The 21,689-nt window shown below is 35.5% G+C and overlaps 1 protein-coding gene across 1 annotated transcript; it reads left to right on the forward strand.

The window, feature by feature from the left end:
* Positions 1 to 2,226: 2,226 nt before the first annotated feature.
* LOC589417 (V-type proton ATPase subunit B) lies at positions 2,227 to 20,903 on the forward strand. The gene is made up of 14 exons (XM_030986181.1): positions 2,227 to 2,406; positions 9,407 to 9,462; positions 9,971 to 10,069; positions 10,696 to 10,789; positions 11,418 to 11,495; positions 11,888 to 12,027; positions 12,897 to 13,001; positions 13,345 to 13,442; positions 13,851 to 13,974; positions 14,653 to 14,803; positions 15,270 to 15,352; positions 16,143 to 16,247; positions 16,900 to 17,029; positions 18,092 to 20,903. The coding sequence occupies exons 1-14, from the start codon at positions 2,316 to 2,318 to the stop codon at positions 18,226 to 18,228; spliced, it is 1,491 nt and encodes a 496-aa protein (XP_030842041.1). The 5' UTR covers positions 2,227 to 2,315; the 3' UTR covers positions 18,229 to 20,903.
* Positions 20,904 to 21,689: the final 786 nt, after the last annotated feature.

Consider the following 21,689-nt stretch of genomic DNA (forward strand, 5'->3'; position numbering starts at 1 on the left):
TATTAATTTTCGAGCGAGCGAGACAAAATTTTAAGATTTGTGAGGTCTCGTGCAATTCGAAAAATTACATCTTAAAAAAAAGACAAAAAACAAATCCTGGTGACTAATGAAGAAAGACTGAAAAGTTCTTTTATGGGTGACATAATTGTAATATCTATAAATGCGAGCGAGCGTAGCCAGCGAGCTCTAGGGAAATTTAAGAAAATGTGCTCTAAGTCGCCCTGAATTGGGGGTGCATGTTATGGAGAAAGGAAAAGAAGGCACTTATCTAAAGGGAAATGGACAATTAAAGGAAAGAAAAGGTGCTCGTGTCAAAGTAAAAAGGGTAATTATCAGAGGTGAAAATGGCACTTCTTGCACCTGAAATAGGACACTAAACAGAGATGAAAAAGATAAATCTGTTGGAGGGAAAGGGCACCTATCAGACTTTCATAGGGGTCATTTATCAGATTTCAAAAGGGCAATTTAAAAAAAGAGGAGAGGCTCATATATAAAATAAAAAAAAAGGAAAGGGACACTTGTCCGAAGGAAATATGGTACTTATAAAGGAAAAGCACGTATCGAAATAAAAGGGGTACCTATCAGAGGTAAAGAGAGAAAGGGAAGGGGGTTCTTATTAGGTAGGAAAAAGTACACTTATTAAGAAGGAAAAGGAGCACGAGTCAAAGTTTAAAAAAAAAAAGGGCAACATTATTAGAAGTGAAAAGAGGAATTTCTCGCACCGGAAAAGACGTACTCACCAGAGATGCAAAGAAAGGAAAATCACAGTTATTACAAAAGAAAAGGGGAACTTATCCTATGTAAAAAGCGGGCTTTTGGGAGTAATTGAAAAGTTGGAGCACATTGCCCACCCCACCTCCATCCCTTCGGGAGTTCCGCCTTGGGCATAATGGGCAAAAGTGAGGAAAAAACCTGGAAAAGCATGTCATTATTTTCAGCAACACTTGTAAATCACTGATATCGAATTAGAAATAAACCACATTTGAATTCCATCAGTACACCAGGTGTCCGCCTGGTAGGCTCACCTGGGTCGTGAGCGGCAAATGTAGATCTGCAAAAGGACATTAGTACCTCTTCTACGCTATAGAAGAAATGACTCTGCTGAGATGAAAGAGCTATAGGTTTGTCCATCTTTCAACTGATGTACCCTGCGTACAACATTTCCCCCATTTAATAACTGCAATCTGGGCGGAGGGGGGTGGGGGGTTCGCATGCAATAAGATGCCTCCGTGCATTCTCCTCTAGACGTTCGGCAATGTTAAAGATGCAATTCGATAAAGGTAGCCTATATGAAACAGATCTAGATCTACTTACAAACTAAACAATCTTTGCTACTAAACTGTGCACAAAGAGAAGGGGCAATTTTACAATTAAAGCTTATCTGCCGTAGTTTACAGGAGGGATTAGACTGCCCTGTAAGGTCACTGGACAGGTGGTTATCTCATCAACTCTGCTCTCAGTTAACATAAGAAAAAGAGGATTATGGGGGACCAATGGTCACCGATTAGGCATTGTTTGTTATATAGAGGGCGCAAGTAGCTACAAGTAGTGCAGTGGGCCTTTAAGGACTTTTTATTTTTATTTATTTTATTTTGCTGTTTTTTTAATTGAAATTATTATATATATTTAAAGTTTGATGGCACCCTTGTCTCAGGCTTATCATTTAGAAGTGTTTCCTCTAATAATTTTTTTAATTTATGAATGCACATGTATGTTTGTATCAAAAGAATATACTTAATTTGTACATTTTTATTGGAAATTTATGTCTATCAAAATTGAACTTGAAAACATGATCACGGCCGGGAGCTCAGCTGGGGACAATAATTGAATTGTGATGACATTTTTTTGTTTATCGTGGGGGAGCCAAATTTCTTGATCTTTAAAGATTAAATTGGAAATAGGCCCCGATGACTAACATCCCTATATATCCGTAGCCGTCTTGAGCCCATGTTGTGGCGTAGCCAAGGGGGTGCTTTTTAGTGTCGGGTGGATTTTTTTAAGGCAAATCATGCAATATACACTTTTATATTAGTCTCCGATAGATGCAGTGGAAAGAATCATTCTGAAGAATTAAAAGTTCACATCTTAAGGCATTTTTTACTTTTATTTTATTATTATTAATATTTTTTCTTTGATATAGAAGAATATCGCTCCGTTGATTAACGTGTTTTGATACTCGAATCGTCATAATGCTGACGTAGATGGCAGCATTGAAAATCACGTGAGCTAGCAAATCGACAAGGTGAACCCAGCGAAACAAGGACAATTTCTCTTCGGAAAATCGACGAAAATTTGGTATTCTTTCGGGAGCTAAGATGGCTCATGGAATGCAGAGAGGAAAGATGGAAGCGGCTAAAGAACATACGTTGGCTGTGACCAGGAATTATATCACACAACCCAGATTAAGTAAGTAAATATACTGAGTTGTGTGTGAATTTGCAAGTAATCCTGGTGAGCAGCTGATAGTCATCGAAGTGCTAGTACTTTGTACACGCGAAGTGTAGGCGGGGCAATAATACGGAGGAGAGCTCACTCGGCTCGGCTCAGCTAGCTCAGTGCATGATCTTGTGCATGTGGGCAATAGACCCGGCATCCATCACACAAATTGCCAATGCCAAGGGTAGACTTACTACAATTTCTCTTTTACATTGCTCATTAGTTTAATCATCTTGATTATTATTTCATCATTCTTTGTGTGGTTAGTCATTTAAGTAAATACAGTCATTTCAAAAAATTCCTTTTGTAAATTTGATGTCCTTTGCTTTGACTTTGTGTCTTTTGTAACTCAAGAGTGCAATGGAAGGTGGACTGGTTGAATTTATAGTCTTTGTGGAACACTTTTAGATTGTAAGCTTTAATTTTAATATGTCATATTTTGAAAAACATAAATTAGGACAAGTCGGTTTGTTTTACATACTGAAAAACCTATGAAATTTAATTGTTAACTGTGTGTACCCAGGCATGTGTGTACCATGTCGATCTAACTCTAAGAATTAACTAAAGTTCAGAAAAATTATTTTCAGATTTTTGTCTCAACTGTACGGAGCCCCGGAAGTGACATGGAGAAATTTTTTTTTCTCGTTTTCCTGAGATAAATTCTCGTTTTCCTGAGATAATTTTTCGTTTTCCTGAGATAAATTCTCGTTTTCCTGAGATAATTTTTCGGTTTCCTGAGATAAATTCTCGTTTTCCTGAGATAATTTTTCGTTTTCCTGAGATAATTCCCGTTTTCCTGAGATAAATTCTCGTTTTCCTGAGATAAATTCTCGTTTTCCTGAGATAAATTCTCGTTTTCCTGAGATAATTTTTCGTTTTCCTGAGATAAATTCTCGTCACTACGGTTTTCCTGAGATAATATTTCGTTTTCCTGAGATAATTCCCGTTTTCCTGAGATAAATTCTCGTTTTCCTGAGATAATTTTTCGTTTTCCTGAGATAAATTCTCGTTTTCCTGAGATAATATTTCGTTTTCCTGAGATAATTCCCGTTTTCCTGAGATAAATTCTCGTTTTCCTGAGATAATTCCCGTTTTCCTGAGACAATTCCCGTTTTCCTGAGATAAATTCTCGTTTTCCTGAGATAATTTTTCGTTTTCCTGAGATAAATTCTCGTTTTCCTGAGATAATATTTCGTTTTCCTGAGATAATTCCCGTTTTCCTGAGATAAATTCTCGTTTTCCTGAGATAATATTTCGTTTTCCTGAGATAAATTCTCGTTTTCCTGAGATAATATTACGTTTTCCTGAGATAAATTCTCGTTTTCCTGAGATAATATTTCGTTTTCCTGAGATAAATTCTCGTTTTCCTGAGATAATATTTCGTTTTCCTGAGATAATTTCCGTTGTAAAATGAACAGTTAAAATGAATTGAAAAAATACAATTTTCTTCTAATTTTATAACGTTTTGGCATCTGAATGCCCCCCCCCCCCCCTGAGTACGATGTCATATATATTTACTGTAAATTGCGAGCGAGCGAAGAGCGCAATTAACAAATAAAAGACACTAGTCTTACTCGTACAAATTTAGGTACAATACCAATTTGGATGATAAATCTATCTTGATTCAAGAACACTTTATTAACAGACTGCCCGATTACAATAGGGGACAGCCCACGAGGCCGACGGCCGTCAGCCTAGGGCCTAAATCCAGTTTTAGGGGGGTATTCAGCAGGCGCGGATCCAGGATTTCTTAGGGGGGGGGCCCAAATGTGAAATTTTGCGAGCCAAATATTGGTACGTAATGGTGACCAACAGTGACGTAATGCGGGGGGGGGGGGGGGGGGGTCGGTGCAGGGAGGGGCGATTTTCCCCCTCCCTCCTCCGCGAAACGCGGGAAGCTTTGACGTTTCATTAAATTATTAGAGAAAAAAGACGATTCGTTGTCGAGTTCTCGACTCTTTATCCTCGTCTGAATTTAGGTTCCCCCCTCCCGTGCGAAGCGCGGAAGCTTTTACGATTTATTAAATTATTAGAGAAAGAAGACGATTCGTTGTCGAGTTCTCGACTCTTAATCCTCGTCTGAATTTAGATTCTCCCCCAACCCCCTCCTCCCGCGAAGCGCGGACGCTTTTACGTTTCATTAAAGATTCGTATTACCGTTCTCGCCTCTGAATGCTCGTCTGAATTCAGGTTCCCCCCTCCCGCGCGAAGCGCGGAAGCTTTGACGTTTCATAAGATTATGAGAGAAAGAAGACGATTCGTTGTACCGTTCTCGATTCTTAATCCTCATCGGAATTTAGTTCCCCCTCCATCCCGCGCGAAGCGCGGAAGCTTTTACCTTTCATTAAATCATTAAAGATTCGTATTACCGTTCTCGCCTCTGAATCCTCGTCTGAATTCAGGTTCCCCCCTCCCGCGCGGAAGCTTTTACGTTTCATAAGATTATGAGAGAAAGAAGACGATTCGTTGTACCGTTCTCGATTCTTAATCCTTGTCTGAATTCAGTCCCCCCCCCCTCCCCTCCTGCGCGAAGCTTTGACGTTTCAATATATTATTAGAGAAAAAAGACGATGCGTTGTATCGTTCTCTATACTCTTAATCCTTGTCTGAATCAGGGGCCGTCTTAGGGCCCCTGGGGGGGGGGGGGGGGGTCGAGGCGGCGGAGCCGGCCCCGGAAGCTCAGGGGTTTTAGGCGTTTAATTAAGGTCAGATGAGCATTTTTTTGTATACCTTATTATTTTGTGAGACTGGCACGTCACTATTTGGCGTGGGGTCCAGGGGGCGGAGCCCCAAAATATCAGGGGTTTTAGGCGTTAAATTACCGTCAGATGAGCATCTAAGGGCCCGCCGTAGGGCCCTAGGTGAAATCCCTGGGGCAGAGCCCCTGGAAGCTTAGGGGTTTTAGGCATTAATCACGGTCAGATGAGCATATTTTGATGCCTCATTATTTTTCAACACTGGCAGTTAACTATTCTTTCTTTCTTGCTCTCATTCTATTTTATTTCTCTTTAATATACTTTTTCAAAAAAGTAGGGGGGGGGGGGGGGCTCGGGGCTCCCGATCCCCGCCGTACCTCGGGCCCTGACAAGTAGGAATCAACTAAAAAGTGAGGAAAAATCTCGGAAATTATGTCATTTCAGCATTATTTGTAATCCACCGTTGTGGAATTAGAAATAAACCACGTTTGAATTTGATTTCCCCCAAGCCCCCCCCCCTATCAGTACGCCAGTATCTCCTCTTTTCCTTTTTTCTTTCCCTTTCCTTCCTTCTTTCTTATTTTTTTGATTGGGGGGGTCAACAGCCTGGGAGGCAAGGCCCTTTCGCCTTCCCCAATCTCCTTCTTCCCCCTTTTCTTTTCTTCTTCCTCTTCTTTCTTTCCCTTTCTCTCTTCTTTCTCTTTCCCTTCTTTTCCTTTCTTCTCTCTCTTTTTTTTTTTTTTGCGGGGGGGGGGGGGGGGGGGGCCAAGGCCCGCTCGGCCCCCCCCCTGGATCCGCGCCTGGTATTCAGTTATTCACATCACCTTGTAGGTCTCAACATTCAATTGTCGAAATTCGATATATTTATGAAGATAATTATCAATTCCAAAATGGCCTTAAAGGGGAAGGCCAACCTAAGAATATCTATATTTTAATAAAAGGAGACAAATAAGACAAAGTGATTAATAAAAGTTTGAGGAAAATCGGATATGAAATAAGAAAGCTATGAAATGTTCAAGTTTTAAACAAATTAAAATCGATCAAGAAAATCGGGAAATCTGTGATCATTATAACAAACGATGTCTGGGGTTTCGAAAGTTATGCAACATGTATTGGTCGGGAATTATCTCAGGAAAACGAAAAATTATCTCAGGAAAACGAGAATTTATCTCAGGAAAACGAGAATTTATCTCAGGAAAACGAAATATTATCTCAGGAAAACGAGAATTTATCTCAGGAAAACGAGAATTTATCTCAGGAAAACGAAAAAATTATCTCAGGAAAACGAGAATTTATCTCAGGAAAACAAGAATTTATCTCAGGAAAACGGGAATTATCTCAGGAAAACGAAAAATTATCTCAGGAAAACGAGAATTTATCTCAGGAAAACGAGAATTTATCTCAGGAAAACGAAATATTATCTCAGGAAAACGAGAATTTATCTCAGGAAAACGAGAATTTATCTCAGGAAAACGGGAATTATCTCAGGAAAACGAAAAATTATCTCAGGAAAACAAGAATTTATCTCAGGAAAACGAAATATTATCTCAGGAAAACGAGAATTTATCTCAGGAAAACGGGAATTATCTCAGGAAAACGAAATATTATCTCAGGAAAACGAGAATTTATCTCAGGAAAACGAAAAATTATCTCAGGAAAACGAGAATTTATCTCAGGAAAACGGGAATTATCTCAGGAAAACGAAATATTATCTCAGGAAAACCGTAGTGACGAGAATTTATCTCAGGAAAACGAAAAATTATCTCAGGAAAACGAGAATTTATCTCAGGAAAACGAGAATTTATCTCAGGAAAACGGGAATTATCTCAGGAAAACGAAAAATTATCTCAGGAAAACGAGAATTTATCTCAGGAAAACGAAATATTATCTCAGGAAAACGAGAATTTATCTCAGGAAAACGAGAATTTATCTCAGGAAAACGGGAATTATCTCAGGAAAACGAGAATTTATCTCAGGAAAACGAGAAAAAAAAAATTTCTCCATGTCACTTCCGGGGCTCCGTACAACTGTACCTTTTAGCTAAATCTATTGCTTATTACTTAAAATAGATTTCTAGAGTTTTCTCTCTCTGTCGCTTAAACAAAAATAAAATTGATAGATCTACATCTTGATTCTTGGCAAGTTGTGCTGATAATAATAATGCATGATCACGACGTCAGATATGCAGAGTTTCTTTTGAAGAGTATTCATTTTTTTTTTGAGTGACGTATCGGCAATACTTCTCATGGCGGAGCTACTGCATTGTAGGTAAAGTTACAGGGTTAAATCATTTTTTCAAGAATTCTTTGAGAGAGATACATGGTGTAACCCTGAAAACTTTGATTATATAATAATCCATTTTTTTGTTGACAGTGAAAATAAGGGATACTTTGGCTAATTCCCAATAAAAATGAAGTATATAGGAGCCACTCACCCCATAAGATAACTTACATTTATTTTAAAGGTTTTCTTCATAACTTTATAGATTGTATGATATCAGGGGAACTTCCCCTTTAAATTAACTCTTAGAATACTGATGTGCTGTCATAGTTCTGATCAGCTTTCATCATACCTTAGTCATGTAGTACAAATAGTAATGATAATAATACAAAAAATTATATGGCGCTTGTGAAATAAAAGTTTCAAAGCGCTGTACACAAATCAATATTACTAATGGAATTGACATTACTTAAATTACCAAGAAAACAACATATTTCTAACATAACTTAACAAATTAACATTACTTAAATTACCAAGAAGATCAAATATTACTAAGATAACTTACCAAATAAAAATTACTTAAATTACCAAAAAGATTAAACATTAGGCCTACTAAAGAAAATAACAAAACATGTAAATTCCTTGGGGGGGGGGGGTGGAGGAAGAAAATGGGTATGATAGAATTGTTCGAAGTAGGCAATGTATATTGAGCAGTTTTTTTTTTACAAGCTTCCAAGTTTCAATACCTGTCAAATTTGTGACTGTATAATTTGATACTTGTGTTTGTGACAAAGAGAACATTTTATATAGCACATGTACATGTAATTTATATTGTATTAAATAGAAAATAAGAAAAGTATTGGAGGAATTTCAAACGGTAGATATAAGAATGTTTCTTCTTCTTCTTTTGTATTCAATTTGGTATCTTAATTCATGTTAAACAAAATCTTGTTCAAAATATAAGTTTGAAAAGCATGACACTTATTTTCCAGCTGATGTTACACTTCAGATGATCATTTGATGAAACATTGAAAATACATGTAGGTAGTTGAAAAAATATCTAAGGTATAGGGAGGCTGAATATTATTTTGTTACACTAAATAAATCTGATATTTAATGAGGTTGCATTTGCCCTGTAAAATTCAAAGAATACATAAAAACAAGTACCCATCAATGAATTTCTGCAGCACATTTCAATTTGTATTACATGATACAAGGATACTTGTTAAAAGTGCAGGTAGTTGAGTGAACATCTGATGAAAGGAAGTGAGATTGGGGTAGTCAGATCAGAAGCATGCAGTAACATCCTACGCTTCCTGCCTCTACTCTAGAATTGACTCTCAATCTCATTCTCAGTCATACATTATCCATGTTGATTAATAAACAGCACAAATCTAATTACAATAGTCATTATGGAATTGAAAATTTGAAATACATGTAGGGTTATTCCTGATTTCCTATGTATGTTATTTATTGATTAACAGTGCAACTAGTGCACTATGCAAGGCATTTGCACTTTATTTTGTAGAAAAAAATTCTGGTATATTTTTAGACTAGTATGTAATTCTGATGATTTTTGTTTTGTTTTTGTTCTTCCTAATCTTCTCCTTCTTCTTCTATTTTTTCTTTTTCTTCTTCTCTCTCTTTTAATTCTTATTTTTTTTAAGTTCTTCTTCTTTTTCATTTTTATTTTTTTACTTCTGAATTATTACTATTTTGTTGCTTTTATTGGTGTTAGGTTAACTTTTGTCTATATGAGTGATATTTCAATAATTTTGTACTTCCTCTCGAGACTTGTAACTTCTGAGAGAAATGGTCTTCAAAATCTATAAATTTTCCTCTTGAGTATTAATACCTTTAAGACACTGCTGAAAACAAATTGTACACAAGTGAAGGACTTGTATCAGAGACTTAATCCATTTCTTTGCCTTATGTGCATAAAAGCAGACATGTTCACAATACAACCTACAGTAGAGTGTGAAATTTGATATCATGTTCTGTAATTGTTTGTTTTCTCTCTCTTTCTATCTCCCTTTCTATCTATATCATATTAGCATACAGGACAGTATGCGGAGTCAATGGACCTCTGGTTATCCTGGACAATGTGAAGGTATGTATATCATTATTTGTATAGTTACCAAGAAAAATAAATTTTGTATGAAAAAATGTAATACCTTTGTTTATCTTTCTGTCGGAAATGAAATAAATATGAATTGAATCGAATTGAATTGAATTGAATTGAATTATCAGGATATTGGTCTAATGTAACTCTTCTTCTGAAGGGGTATTTAGTACAATAGTGACATTTGTAAGAGAAAGATTGAAAAGATGCTAGTTAATTCTTATAATAGTCAAATTTTATGATGTTGTCTAATCGATATACAGTGTGTAAGGATTTAATGAAAATATCTTTTTTCATGATGGCTGAATGTTTTTAGAACATATTTATTTGTCCAAACAACAAGATTGCATGTAAAGAACAAAGAGGATGTTATTTCCACCTTTTATTTCCAGGATTCCAATTCAGTCTTGTTATCAATGGTTGTTTTTATTGTTTAAGGGTGAAACTTAATGATTCCGATATAAATGATCGAAACATTTCCGTTCTTTTGTTGCAGTTCCCCAAGTTTGCTGAGATCGTCACACTGACCCTCAACGATGGGTCAAAAAGGAGTGGTCAGGTGCTGGAGGTCAGCGGAACAACAGCAGTAGTACAGGTAAGTGGTTCATGAAAGGTCAAGGGTTAATATTTCACCATCATCTTGCTGTAAGTTTATAGAGAAGCTACATCATTTAATAAATGAGTCATAGGCTAAAGAGAAACATTAAGCTTGTTGAAGTTGATTCTGTGTGTTATGATTTCAATATTTGATTTCCTCATGTATTTGAGAGATTGAGGCATTATTCTTCTTCTATCATTGTTGTTTTTGCACATTGTTGCACTTAATTGTTGGATTTTCTAGTATATTTCAGATATTGAGATAAAGGGTAAAAGCATTGTACATGTACATGTATTCCTCTGTTGATATTGTTGGTTAAGCTAAACTGTGAATGACCTTCCACTATTTATCAGGAGCGTAGAGTCTATGTTAATGTTCATATCATTCCTCAAGACATTCCTGTTTTTAGCTACGACATCCTCTCAAGAATAATACTAATGCCAACAAAGACCAACAAAAAATATCTGATTTTGAAACGCTGACCAAGAAAAATAAATTTGTGACAGTGTAGAGCAAGTTCCACGAGCGCCCATCATGATCAGAGACAAGAAGCCATCATCACCATCACCATCATCATCATTATTATCATTTACATGTTTTTGTTTATGTGATTGTTCCACCAGGTATTCGAGGGTACATCAGGTATTGATGCTAAGAATACAACATGTGAATTCACTGGAGATATCTTGAGAATGCCTGTCTCAGAAGACATGTTAGGTAAATATCTTGTTCTTTGATTGGGATTAAGAAGCTTCAAGATGTATCTTAATACTGATAACTTTCTATCCTATTTGTTTAAGGGTTAAAAAATGATTTATTGAAAAGTTATGTCTTCTATAATGAACAATGATTTATGAATAGTATACACACATCATTTACCGAAAGATTATGTGACAAGAGTACAAGACTTGTCTAAAATTACTCAAAATGTGCTTATGGGAAACAACATTCAAAATTTTAATGTACTTACCATATTTCAATACTGTTATAGATGGCTGACTTTACTAAAAAGATACAAATTAAAAGACTCTTGAAGAAGTAATGTTCTATTGCCATCACTATTGATAAAAGTTGTATTTCCAATTGTAATCACTTCTACATATACTTAAATTAAATGCTGGTGGTCAGTGAGGGATATTATGAATATTAGAGCTACAACTGTAGGAATATTCTTGACCTGGGGGCATGTTTAATCTTTGTCTGAGTGCAAGACTTTTTTTGTCTTTTGCATGTGAGAGCGCGTCACAGCCTCGCATTTAAAGTAGGAGTGATAGAAATTATTTTTGCCTTCTCTACTTAAGGGTAATACTACTCCCATATTTCCTCTCTTTGTCTTGTCCAACAGGAAGAGTATTTAATGGTTCAGGTAAAGCCATTGACAAAGGGCCAGCTGTCCTAGCAGAAGACTTCTTGGATATCCAAGGTAAGAAAAATTGCTTTTAAAACTACTGGGCCCTGAGAACTTACCCAATACCCATCTGTTCCCTCAAATTAAGTTAATCCTGGCTATGCATGTTTTTATTTTGTTTTTTACATTTTTTGGTATTTTTTTTTTTTTTGTAATGTAAAGTTGAAGGTGTTTGGTGAAGTGATGTAATAAATAGAACAAAAACACGAAAAAATCAAGAGAAGCACCTAAGATTTAAAATGCTGATTTAAATAAATAATGATGAGAATATGGAGAATTGTTACCTTGTTATAACAAAAGTTTGTTACAACAATTTTTATAATAAGGCCCCACTGTTTTATTTGGCACCCTGTCTCTGGTTTTGGAGATTGGTCAATATGTTTGTTCTTGGTGTATATTGTATGCAGGTCAACCCATCAACCCACAGTCTCGTATCTACCCTGAGGAGATGATTCAGACCGGTATCTCAGCTATTGATGTGATGAACAGCATCGCTAGAGGACAGAAGATCCCCATCTTCTCTGCTGCTGGTCTCCCTCATAATGAAGTACGTTTTAAATGACATTTAAAGCCCCACTGCACTACTTGTAGCCACTTGTGCCCTCTATATAGCAAACAATGCCTAATCGGTGCCTGTTGGTCCCCCATGATCCCCTTTTTCTTATGTTAATCGAGAGCTGATTTGATGAGATAACCACCTGTCAGTGACCATGCAGGGAGGTCTAATCCATCCATGCCAAACTAGTACAGATAAGCTTTAAATGGAATTTAAAAAGGTTATAGTTTGCATATAAATTGTCTATTTTTGTTTTTCATAACACTTTAAATAGTTGTCAGTTTGTGAGCATAACTGAGTAAATGAAAGGCACATCAAAGATTTGTTAAGTTTTGATTGAGGAGAAGAAGTTTCATTTTGTAATTTTGTTTTCTCATTTATTGTGAGGGAACATGTACTTCTGTATAAAAGGTATAACAATGGCAATTGCCATTTACCTGTAAGTTGTAAATATTTCAATCATTATAACTGTTATGAAATTTCACAAAGGTTTTTCTTGTCTTGCCAATGGTGCGAAGCTTACTCTTGACCAACTTGGAACCAGTATATTTTGAAGATTTTATTTTTGCATTCTTTGACACTGTAGCTTCTAACATAGTAAATCTTTCAACTGTAATACTGGAGCCCAAGGATCATTGAGCACAGGACAAACATGAGCATTATACAAGAATTCAGTATTAAGGCTTGTTCAGATATGAGTAATAACTCGCCGTATTACGTATTACACTTTACCTCATCATAAAAGAATCACCCAGGTTTTGCCCCGGCATATCTGAATGAGGCTATATTGTTATTATTGCCATACTACTTTCGTCCAATGTCTTCACCCTTTGTGCTTTCACATTGCTCTCTCAAACCAGATTGCTGCCCAGATCTGTCGTCAAGCTGGTCTGGTCAAACTCCCAGACAAGGGTGTCTTAGATGGACATGAAGATAACTTTGCTATCATCTTTGCTGCTATGGGTGTAAGTAGATTACTTCTCTGTTATTTTGATTCTTTGACTCTTTATAATATCATCATGTAACCAATGCAGTGTAGAGCTTGATACAGGCCGTAGCGTATTGGAAGAGATAGTTTCGACAGGTGCATCTACGTGCACACAAGCGGGGTCATAGGTTAAATCATGTTGCTCCAAATAGTTCCTCCCACATAGAATCTCTATGAGAGGGAGCTATTTTGGAGTATAGTGGGGTCATTCTTAATCTTCACATGTTGTTCCTGTCAATACTCATTGCAGACATAAACCAGAAAAGAACGAAAAACATAGAAGATGTATGTATTAATGATTTCCTTCAATTTTTGTATAGGTGAACATGGAAGCTGCTAGGTTCTTCAAGCAAGACTTTGAAGAGAATGGTTCTATGGACAATGTGTGTCTTTTCTTGAACTTGGCCAATGATCCCACGTGAGTTTTCTCTAACTTTTTCTGACTAAAACTTAAAGTTACTAATCGCTACTTTATTTTAATTTTTTTAACACACGTGTGTAGGTAGATACATGTAGCTCAAACATCCCATTTTAAATATGGGTTGAATATGAATATCTTACAATTTGAAGCCTATTTTACCCTCCTCACTTTGGATGTTTCCAATAAACATATTTTTATATACAGCATATGAAGGATTCATTAAATTCAAATAGCATGCCCCATATTTGTTTGAATTGTGCATATGTATTCAGCTAGACTTTTCAAGAGAGTATAATGCAGAGGAAACATATATCAGGCTAGATGTCCATTACTGATGCTGTATCTGAAGAATTGCTATAATTTGTGTAATTGATTGCTGACCAAGTTTGATGTATTTCCTTGTAGGATCGAGCGTATCATCACACCCCGTCTTGCACTGACTGCGGCAGAGTTCTTGGCCTACCAGTGTGAGAAGCACGTCCTTGTTATCCTGACTGACATGAGCTCCTATGCAGAAGCCTTGAGAGAAGTAAGCATTGTTCTTTACTTATTAAATTAGTGAATCAAGCAAATTACCTAGGATACAATTTGAATGCCAAACATGTATAAACACATTGCAATGATTATTCCAGTGTCACATTAAAAACTCTGTATTCGTATTTTGTATTTACTAGAAAACTTCAAACAATATAAATAGTATGTATTTGAGCATTATTTCAAATAAGATTAAATGTGTTGAAAATGACAAACGGTAGTTCATATAAAAGCTTTTGCGATGATAATTTACCCACCTGTAATTTGTTGTAGTACTGGTTGTATTTTCACTATTTCTTCAAGACATTTCAACTGTTTGCTTTTCGTGTTAGCGAGGGCTAAGGTATGTAGTGTTTTATCTTCAGTGATGGCATGAGCTTGACCCTTTTTAATTTTTTAAATTTTTATGGAGCACTTACTATTGTCTTAGTCTTGCTCAACTAAACTGAGGTAACCAGAAGAAATCTATGGTTTTGTCTTCTTCTGTAATGACAAAAGTTATGTGTTTCTTAAACTTGCAATAATTTCTGAATTCTAAATGACCGTTTTCATGAAGCTCGATCAGTTAAATAAAGCTTACTTATATCAAGACAGATGCTGCCGTAAATATACAATGAACATTAAAACTAAGACTTTGGTGAATATATAGTACTCTTCATTGATTTGACTCTAGGTGTCCGCTGCTCGTGAAGAAGTTCCTGGTCGTCGTGGTTTCCCCGGTTACATGTACACTGATTTGGCAACCATCTACGAGAGGGCAGGTCGTGTCGAAGGTCGCAATGGATCCATCACTCAGATCCCCATCCTGACTATGCCTAACGATGGTAAATACTGTCTCATGATCTTCATCATATCCAGTTTAGTATCCAATGATGCTTTACAGAGGGAAAGTAATAAGGAAAGATGGTGATCAAACATAGAAAGAAAATAGAAAGAAAGACAAGGAGAAAGAGAAAGAGAAAGTTTGATTGATCAGAGAGAGAGAGAGATATATAGAGAGAAAAAAAAGAGATTGAAACTAGCGAAGGAATGGATGAGATAGAGGAATGAATTTAGAGAAATAAGGATGAATTAGGGCTTTTGTTGAATATTGAATATTTTTAGAAGTAAATTTTAATATACCACATTCTGAAGGAAAATAAATTGAGACAAATTTGCACATCTTTCAAAAAATTACAAAAGTTTTTTAAAGATATGAATGATTTAATTGTTCACTTAATATGTTTCTGTTGATAATGAAATAAACCGAGGATGCATTAAAAAAACAAAAACTTTTCTATTCCTTTTCAGATATCACCCATCCAATTCCTGATCTGACAGGATACATCACAGAGGGACAGATCTATGTTGACAGACAGCTAGACAGTAGACAGGTATGATACAGAAAACTTTCATTGGTCAAGGTATTCATAACATGTTCATACCTGCCAACCCTTACAAATAATCCGGAATATTCTGTTTTCTAGATTTCTAGGACCTGAAAATCCGGAATATTCAGTTTTTTCAAAATTTCATTTGTTTTTTTTTAAACGATTTTTTAAATATTTTTTTTTAAAGGTGCTAAAGCGAAATTAAGCTTGTTTTAACATGTGCCAGGATTTGAGAGTTCATATATTGTTTGTGTTGAATGGCTGCATGATCAAGCAGCGAATTTGTATTCGCTTTTCAGTACAGATTTACCGCGTATTGCCGGCATACCGTGCTAAAAATTCCTAATTCTTATTTTCAAATGTTGGCAGGTATGGGTTAGGGTAATCATAACATGCAATTTAAGCTTCTACTAACCTTAACATTTAGTAGGCAAGCTTTTGTCCACTCCTGTGGACTTTCACAAGCCAAGTGATTATTCACACAGTTTCTTGCTGTCTGCTGCCTCAACACCACTTTAGCCAGATTTCTAATCAGTAAAGGATTGATCCTTTTTATAGACGGGTAATATACTCCATCAACAACTTCTCTCTCTCTCTGTCTCCCTCTCAAATTTGTAATAATCTCTCTTGTGTATTCTAATGAATTAAACAACATTATTTCCCTTTAAACTTTCAGGAATATCTTTTGTACAGAAAGGTAGATTAATAAACAAATTAACTAATTCAGTGATCACAAATATTAAATAGTATTATCCTTTGATATACAAGTGGATTACTCTCTTTTCCTTTCAAGATTTATCCACCCATTAATGTGCTGCCCTCACTATCTCGTCTTATGAAGTCTGCTATTGGAGAAGATATGACAAGGAAAGATCATGCAGATGTATCAAACCAACTGGTGAGTTGGACATAGTTGCTTATTAAATGGCAAATCAAACCCTTGTAGTTAGTTCAATTGGATGAAAGCAGAGAAATCAGAGACTGCGTCATATCTGAACGAACCTTTAATGAGATCAAACATGACATTTTCTGTGGTTCAGTACATACTTAACAATAGGGTGTAAACTGTTATGGTCAGACTAGAATGAAAGTGTAAACAGTGTGAACATTGGTGATGTCTATTCCATGAAACATTTTTGATGCATGAAAAAAAGCATTGAAAATGAAGAACTAAGACTGATTTATGATACTTTTATATAAAATTGAGTCAGGTAACATCTTTGCAGCAGTACACAAGATTTGGAATCGATATTTAAACTAGAAGAAATAGTCTTTATTCTGGATATGCAGATAAAGTAGACTTTGTATGGATTGATTCGGTGGAAGAAAAAGACCTCATTGATATTAGCAATGTAAGAGAAAAGGATGTGATATGTATTAGTAGCAGTAGCTATACTAATATGTGCATTTATATGGCACAGCTACTGCATGGATATACTATATTATGTAACTGAGCCGCCATGATATTTGTTAGTCATGACCGTTATAACAGTATGTCACAGTAAAGTTGCTGTAAAATTCCAACACCCTCTGTCTCCCTTCCCCACCAGTATGCCAACTATGCTATCGGTAAAGACGTCCAGGCCATGAAGGCTGTGGTGGGAGAGGAAGCTCTCTCTCCTGATGATCTCCTCTACCTGGAGTTCCTGGGCAAATTTGAGAAGAACTTCATCACTCAGGGTAAGTTTCATGGATTCGGCGGAGGGACCTTAACGGTTACGGCGATTAAGTTTGCTCTCCTCTTCCCGATCTTTTGCACTCAGAATATTGCTAGACAAATTTGTATTTGTATAATTTTTTTCATTCTAATTTTGTAATCACCTTGATTTTATTGTTTCATTGTTGTATTTCTTGAAAGTGCTGAATAAATAATAAATAAATAACTAAATAAAAATGGATCCTTGTCTTGCCTCGAGGAAAAATAGACGATAGAAGGTCTTGACAGACACAGACCTGCGAACCAGTACGATTTAGTTGTATTTCGTATTATTTTTAGAAGCAAATACGACAGTACGATTTTCCTCAATAACATACGATTTTTGTGTGTTTGTTCCATTTTCAATGGCAAAATGCACATTCTGTCCTGTAAAGTATCTGACAAGCATCTTACATCGGCAATTTGTTCCTACATACAGGAAGTGTTCAATGAACTGCAAGAGGCATTGATCCTAGTAACAGTCCGTGTTTATTTTAAAGAATACAACTTTTGTCAGTAAAATACAACTTTTGAGATTAAAGAATACAGATTTTGAACTCCAGAGGTTGGCAGGTCTGCAGACATCTAAGCTTTTTGTTAACAAATCTAAAGCAATTTGGTGATTACTTTATTTTTTGCGGGATATTCGGTTGGGATGATAACAGAAGGAAATTTATTCAATACTCCTTTATTGTTGAGAATGAACAAGCCCTCCAATATGAAGAACTTGCAATAGTTTATCAGTGTTTGAGAATCTCTTTATTTTAACATTTTTTTTTGGTTTTGTTTCAGGTCTTGCTTATTTAAGAAAAAAAAGCACTGATAAAATACTTTTTCTGAGAATTTTCTCCCTCTCATATAGAGTCGAGGATTGCGAAATTGGGCAAAATACTTAGAAGTTAATGTTTGTTTTATTAGCCTACACAATTCACATAATGAGGCTGTATTCTGAATTTTGAGTGCATGTGTTTATTTCTTTGTCACTCTATCACAAGCACTATCACTTGAATATTTCTACTCCCATTTTACCCCATTTTACCCCACAGGTAATTACGAGAACCGTTCCGTGTTTGAGTCTCTGGACATCGGCTGGCAGCTCCTACGTATCTTCCCCAAGGAGATGTTGAAGAGGATTCCTCAGAACGTCCTAGCAGAGTACTATCCTCGAGACTCAAGACGTTAACCTATAACCTTTATCATCGCTCTCTTGTTTCTTCGTTAGTTAAACCGCTATATTAAAGTATTTCATTTTCTTTTTCTTTTCGGGCAATAAATATGTGTTGTTATTAATGGGATTTGTAATCATGTTTCTTGGTAGTTTAATATCCTTTCTTCCTTCTTTTATCCACACCATCTCATTTCTTATGTTGTAATTCAGCTTTTACATGTATAGATGATAGGACATTTTCATATGTCCCCCCCCCCCCCCCCCCCCAGAATATTCCAGTTGCCCCTATATTAAACGTTGTTACACAAATTGTGAAGAGATTTCTGGTTTTGAGAAGAGAGTTCTGGTTTTAAATGAAATTAGAAGTACATCAGCCCTAGAAACATACAATGAATAGTGGATAAGAAGTAATTTCATAACATCATGACAGTCAAATTAAGTAAATTGAGGAATCTGTTGAAGTGTTGTAATGTGTGTATGGAAGTAGTATGATGTTAATGAACAAAAGAAATGAAAACAATGTTGAAACATTGAATCGGTCTTTATGTATTTCAGCATATTCTTAACTAGCAGTTCCCTTGATAAGAACATAAACCAACTCATTATTAAATCCTGCCTTTCCCGTTATGCATGTAACATTGGACATAGTCTCCCTGTAAATGTATTGTAAGAATTGTCTTATTTGAATGTTGATACTCTAGAAAGGAATCCACAGTGAACAATTATTTGTGATTACAGTATTTATTTTGTGCAACTTTGTGCTACCGAGACAATTTAATTCATACTTGTGTTCACGCTGGGCATCATATGCATCATAGATATTAAAGATATATGTTATATGTTGAAATATTTGTATTGGTTAGTATAGGGTTATAGATCTGCTGGAATCACACAGGGAAGAGTTAAAAACTTTGACAGAAATGGAGGTACATACAAAAATAAATTATATTATTGCCGTAAAGTATTTTACTAGCATTGTGTAAGAATATGATCTTTCAAACTAGAATATAAAGGAGGCGTTCCCTTCTTTAGTAAACACATTAGATATTCAATATATTATTAGAAAGTTAACTTGTCTTTTTGTTGTTGATAACATTGAATGTTTCATGTTGTCTGTGATTAAATTCCACATACCAAACATTCCAAGGACAATCAGTAAAACAACGCCAATTAAAAATACGTACATGTCGTTAGCAGAAGTTTGCTTTAGACTTTTATTTCCTTTTTTAGCTAGAAGCTATGTACAACCCTCTCTTCTACTATGCATGCATGTGCATGTAATGTAGGCTTAATTCTAATGGCAATCTTTTCTCTGCATGTTTGGTAATTAATCAGAAGTACTTGGGTTTATCAAAAAGTGGTGCTTTGAGCAAAGGGGTTATTTTTTTAGTCTCTACTCTTTTATTGCATGATTACTATTGCACTCATGCAATGAATTTAAGTACCATATTTTCCCCTTAACTTTTGAAGACGGGTGAACCAGTAAGTAAGGTAATGTCTACGTCCATGACATTCTCCCTAATGAATTTAGAAAATGCAAAATTGTACAAAGAAAGACATTTATGCAATTCATGTCATATTTTGATTTGTGACTGAGCCCATGCTCTTTCTAATGGATAGTGAGGATGTATAGAAGGGTCTTTAAAAATTGAATTACAGTACATGGCAATACTGCATTTCCACCAAACAACACATTCTTGAAAAGAATTTTATGATTGATATTGAAAGTAAACAACTTAACAAAATTCTTGCATTCGCAAACAAATATTGAAAAGTGTTAGAATGTGAAAATATGTATTGTGCATGCCTTTGAAATACATGTTTGTAAGCATGCTTTCAAAAAGCACATGGTATTGTTCTGAAGTAAACGGTACAATCAAAAGCACAGCCATTTGAATTTCTCTGCACACTGGCAATCAAGATTCATATTTCATCTGCCTTTTATTAAAATGTGAAAATATTGCAATTTTTTTTGTCCGCCAGCTTGTTATAACTCTAGATAAAATAGTTTAGATTAATTAATGGTTATATTAAATAGATGCTGATGCTCAGTGATGAAGAATATTTTGATGGAAGTCTTGTGAATGTAGCTCTAATACATTGTAATTACTCTTCATATGTATCTTATCATACAAACGTGTATTTCCAAGAGATACATGTTCAAAAGTATTGTATGTTAGTCTTATAAAAGTATGTACATATAGATGTTAAAAATGATATGGTTCATAGAAATTTATCAAAATGAATGCTATATTGATATAATCCCAATGTGAGATTACAGAATGTTTAAGTTGGAGGTAAATTTATTACCAAATCACCAACATATAAATTCATTTATAATCAATAGAGTACCACAGTGCTAATGTCACATTCGCTCGCCATCAAGGTGACTGGTTCTAAACGATAGCCTGGTGCATGAGGTTCACCTTGAAATCATTCAAGCAACGGACTGGAGCAGGGAAAATTCAGTGTTGGGGCTGGTGTGATCACCACACCATTGTGTTTAGCACAGAATTGTTTGGAACCAGCAAACGTGACACCTGGGCCAGTGTGACATCACTCTTTGGTACTTTATATACATACATATGATTTGGAAACTTGAGCAGAATGTTTATCGTTGGATGTATATCATATTGGATGTTGAATGTCAGTACTGCAATAAATGATATATACCATGTATATTTACCCAAGTGATGGTGTGAGGAGTTTGTTTAATGATTGCCATAAATCTAATAGGAGAAAAAAATGAGACAGAAGTAAATTGTATTTTCATAAATGCAGGGCCTGTACTGTGCAATATTAAATACATGTAATTCAAATTTATTTGTTTCACTCAATTAAAAAAAATATGTACACTAGGCGTTGTGGCGTGCGCCTGTAATCCAGCTAACAGTGGAAGTTACAAACTGATTCAGCCGAGGACGCAGGTTCGAAACTGAGTCACGTCTTTCGGATGGTGACGTTAAAAGTCGGTCCCCAGACGTAAATAATCATATCTGATTGATACACGTCTGTAAAAACCCAATAACACACAATACACACACACCATTCAAGTTTTCAGTGAAATAAAAAAAAAACAATACAAAAGTCATTTACAATATATAAATTACATAAATACAGAGTAGGAAAAAAATACATGTACACGATAATAGAGCTTGGGTCGAGTGAGGAACACAAACTGTACGTTTACCAAATACTAATCAATTGTATTTTCCCATTTTAAAGGTACTATGCCCCTTTTGCAGCCAACCTCAAATTATGTAGAACTTTGCAGGAAATATGAATATGTCATCTAGATCCTATCTGTGAAATTTAAACGTTAGCAGTGTCCTAATATTCAAATTATGCAAGTAAACCAGTTTACTTGCTAGACTTAACTGTCAGACACTATTGAGTGACTGACTGGCATTTTTTTCTTCTTTGGTAATAACATACATAAAATGAGCTGTAAAGGGTACATGAGCATTTGTGTACAT

The sequence above is a fragment of the Strongylocentrotus purpuratus genome, unplaced genomic scaffold (genome assembly GCF_000002235.5).
Source record: "Strongylocentrotus purpuratus isolate Spur 01 unplaced genomic scaffold, Spur_5.0 spur5_scaffold_15, whole genome shotgun sequence".
Classification (NCBI taxonomy): Eukaryota; Metazoa; Echinodermata; class Echinoidea; order Camarodonta; family Strongylocentrotidae; genus Strongylocentrotus; species Strongylocentrotus purpuratus.

Excerpts from the sequence above, each read along its gene's own strand:
- LOC589417 (XM_030986181.1), top strand. The coding sequence starts at position 2,316 with ATGGCTCATGGAATGCAGAGAGGAAAGATGGAAGCGGCTAAAGAACAT. Across the intron at positions 13,975-14,652 it reads ATGCAGAAGCCTTGAGAGAA|GTGTCCGCTGCTCGTGAAGA; the intron begins GTAAGCATTGTT and ends ATTTGACTCTAG. Across the intron at positions 16,248-16,899 it reads CAGATGTATCAAACCAACTG|TATGCCAACTATGCTATCGG; the intron begins GTGAGTTGGACA and ends CTTCCCCACCAG.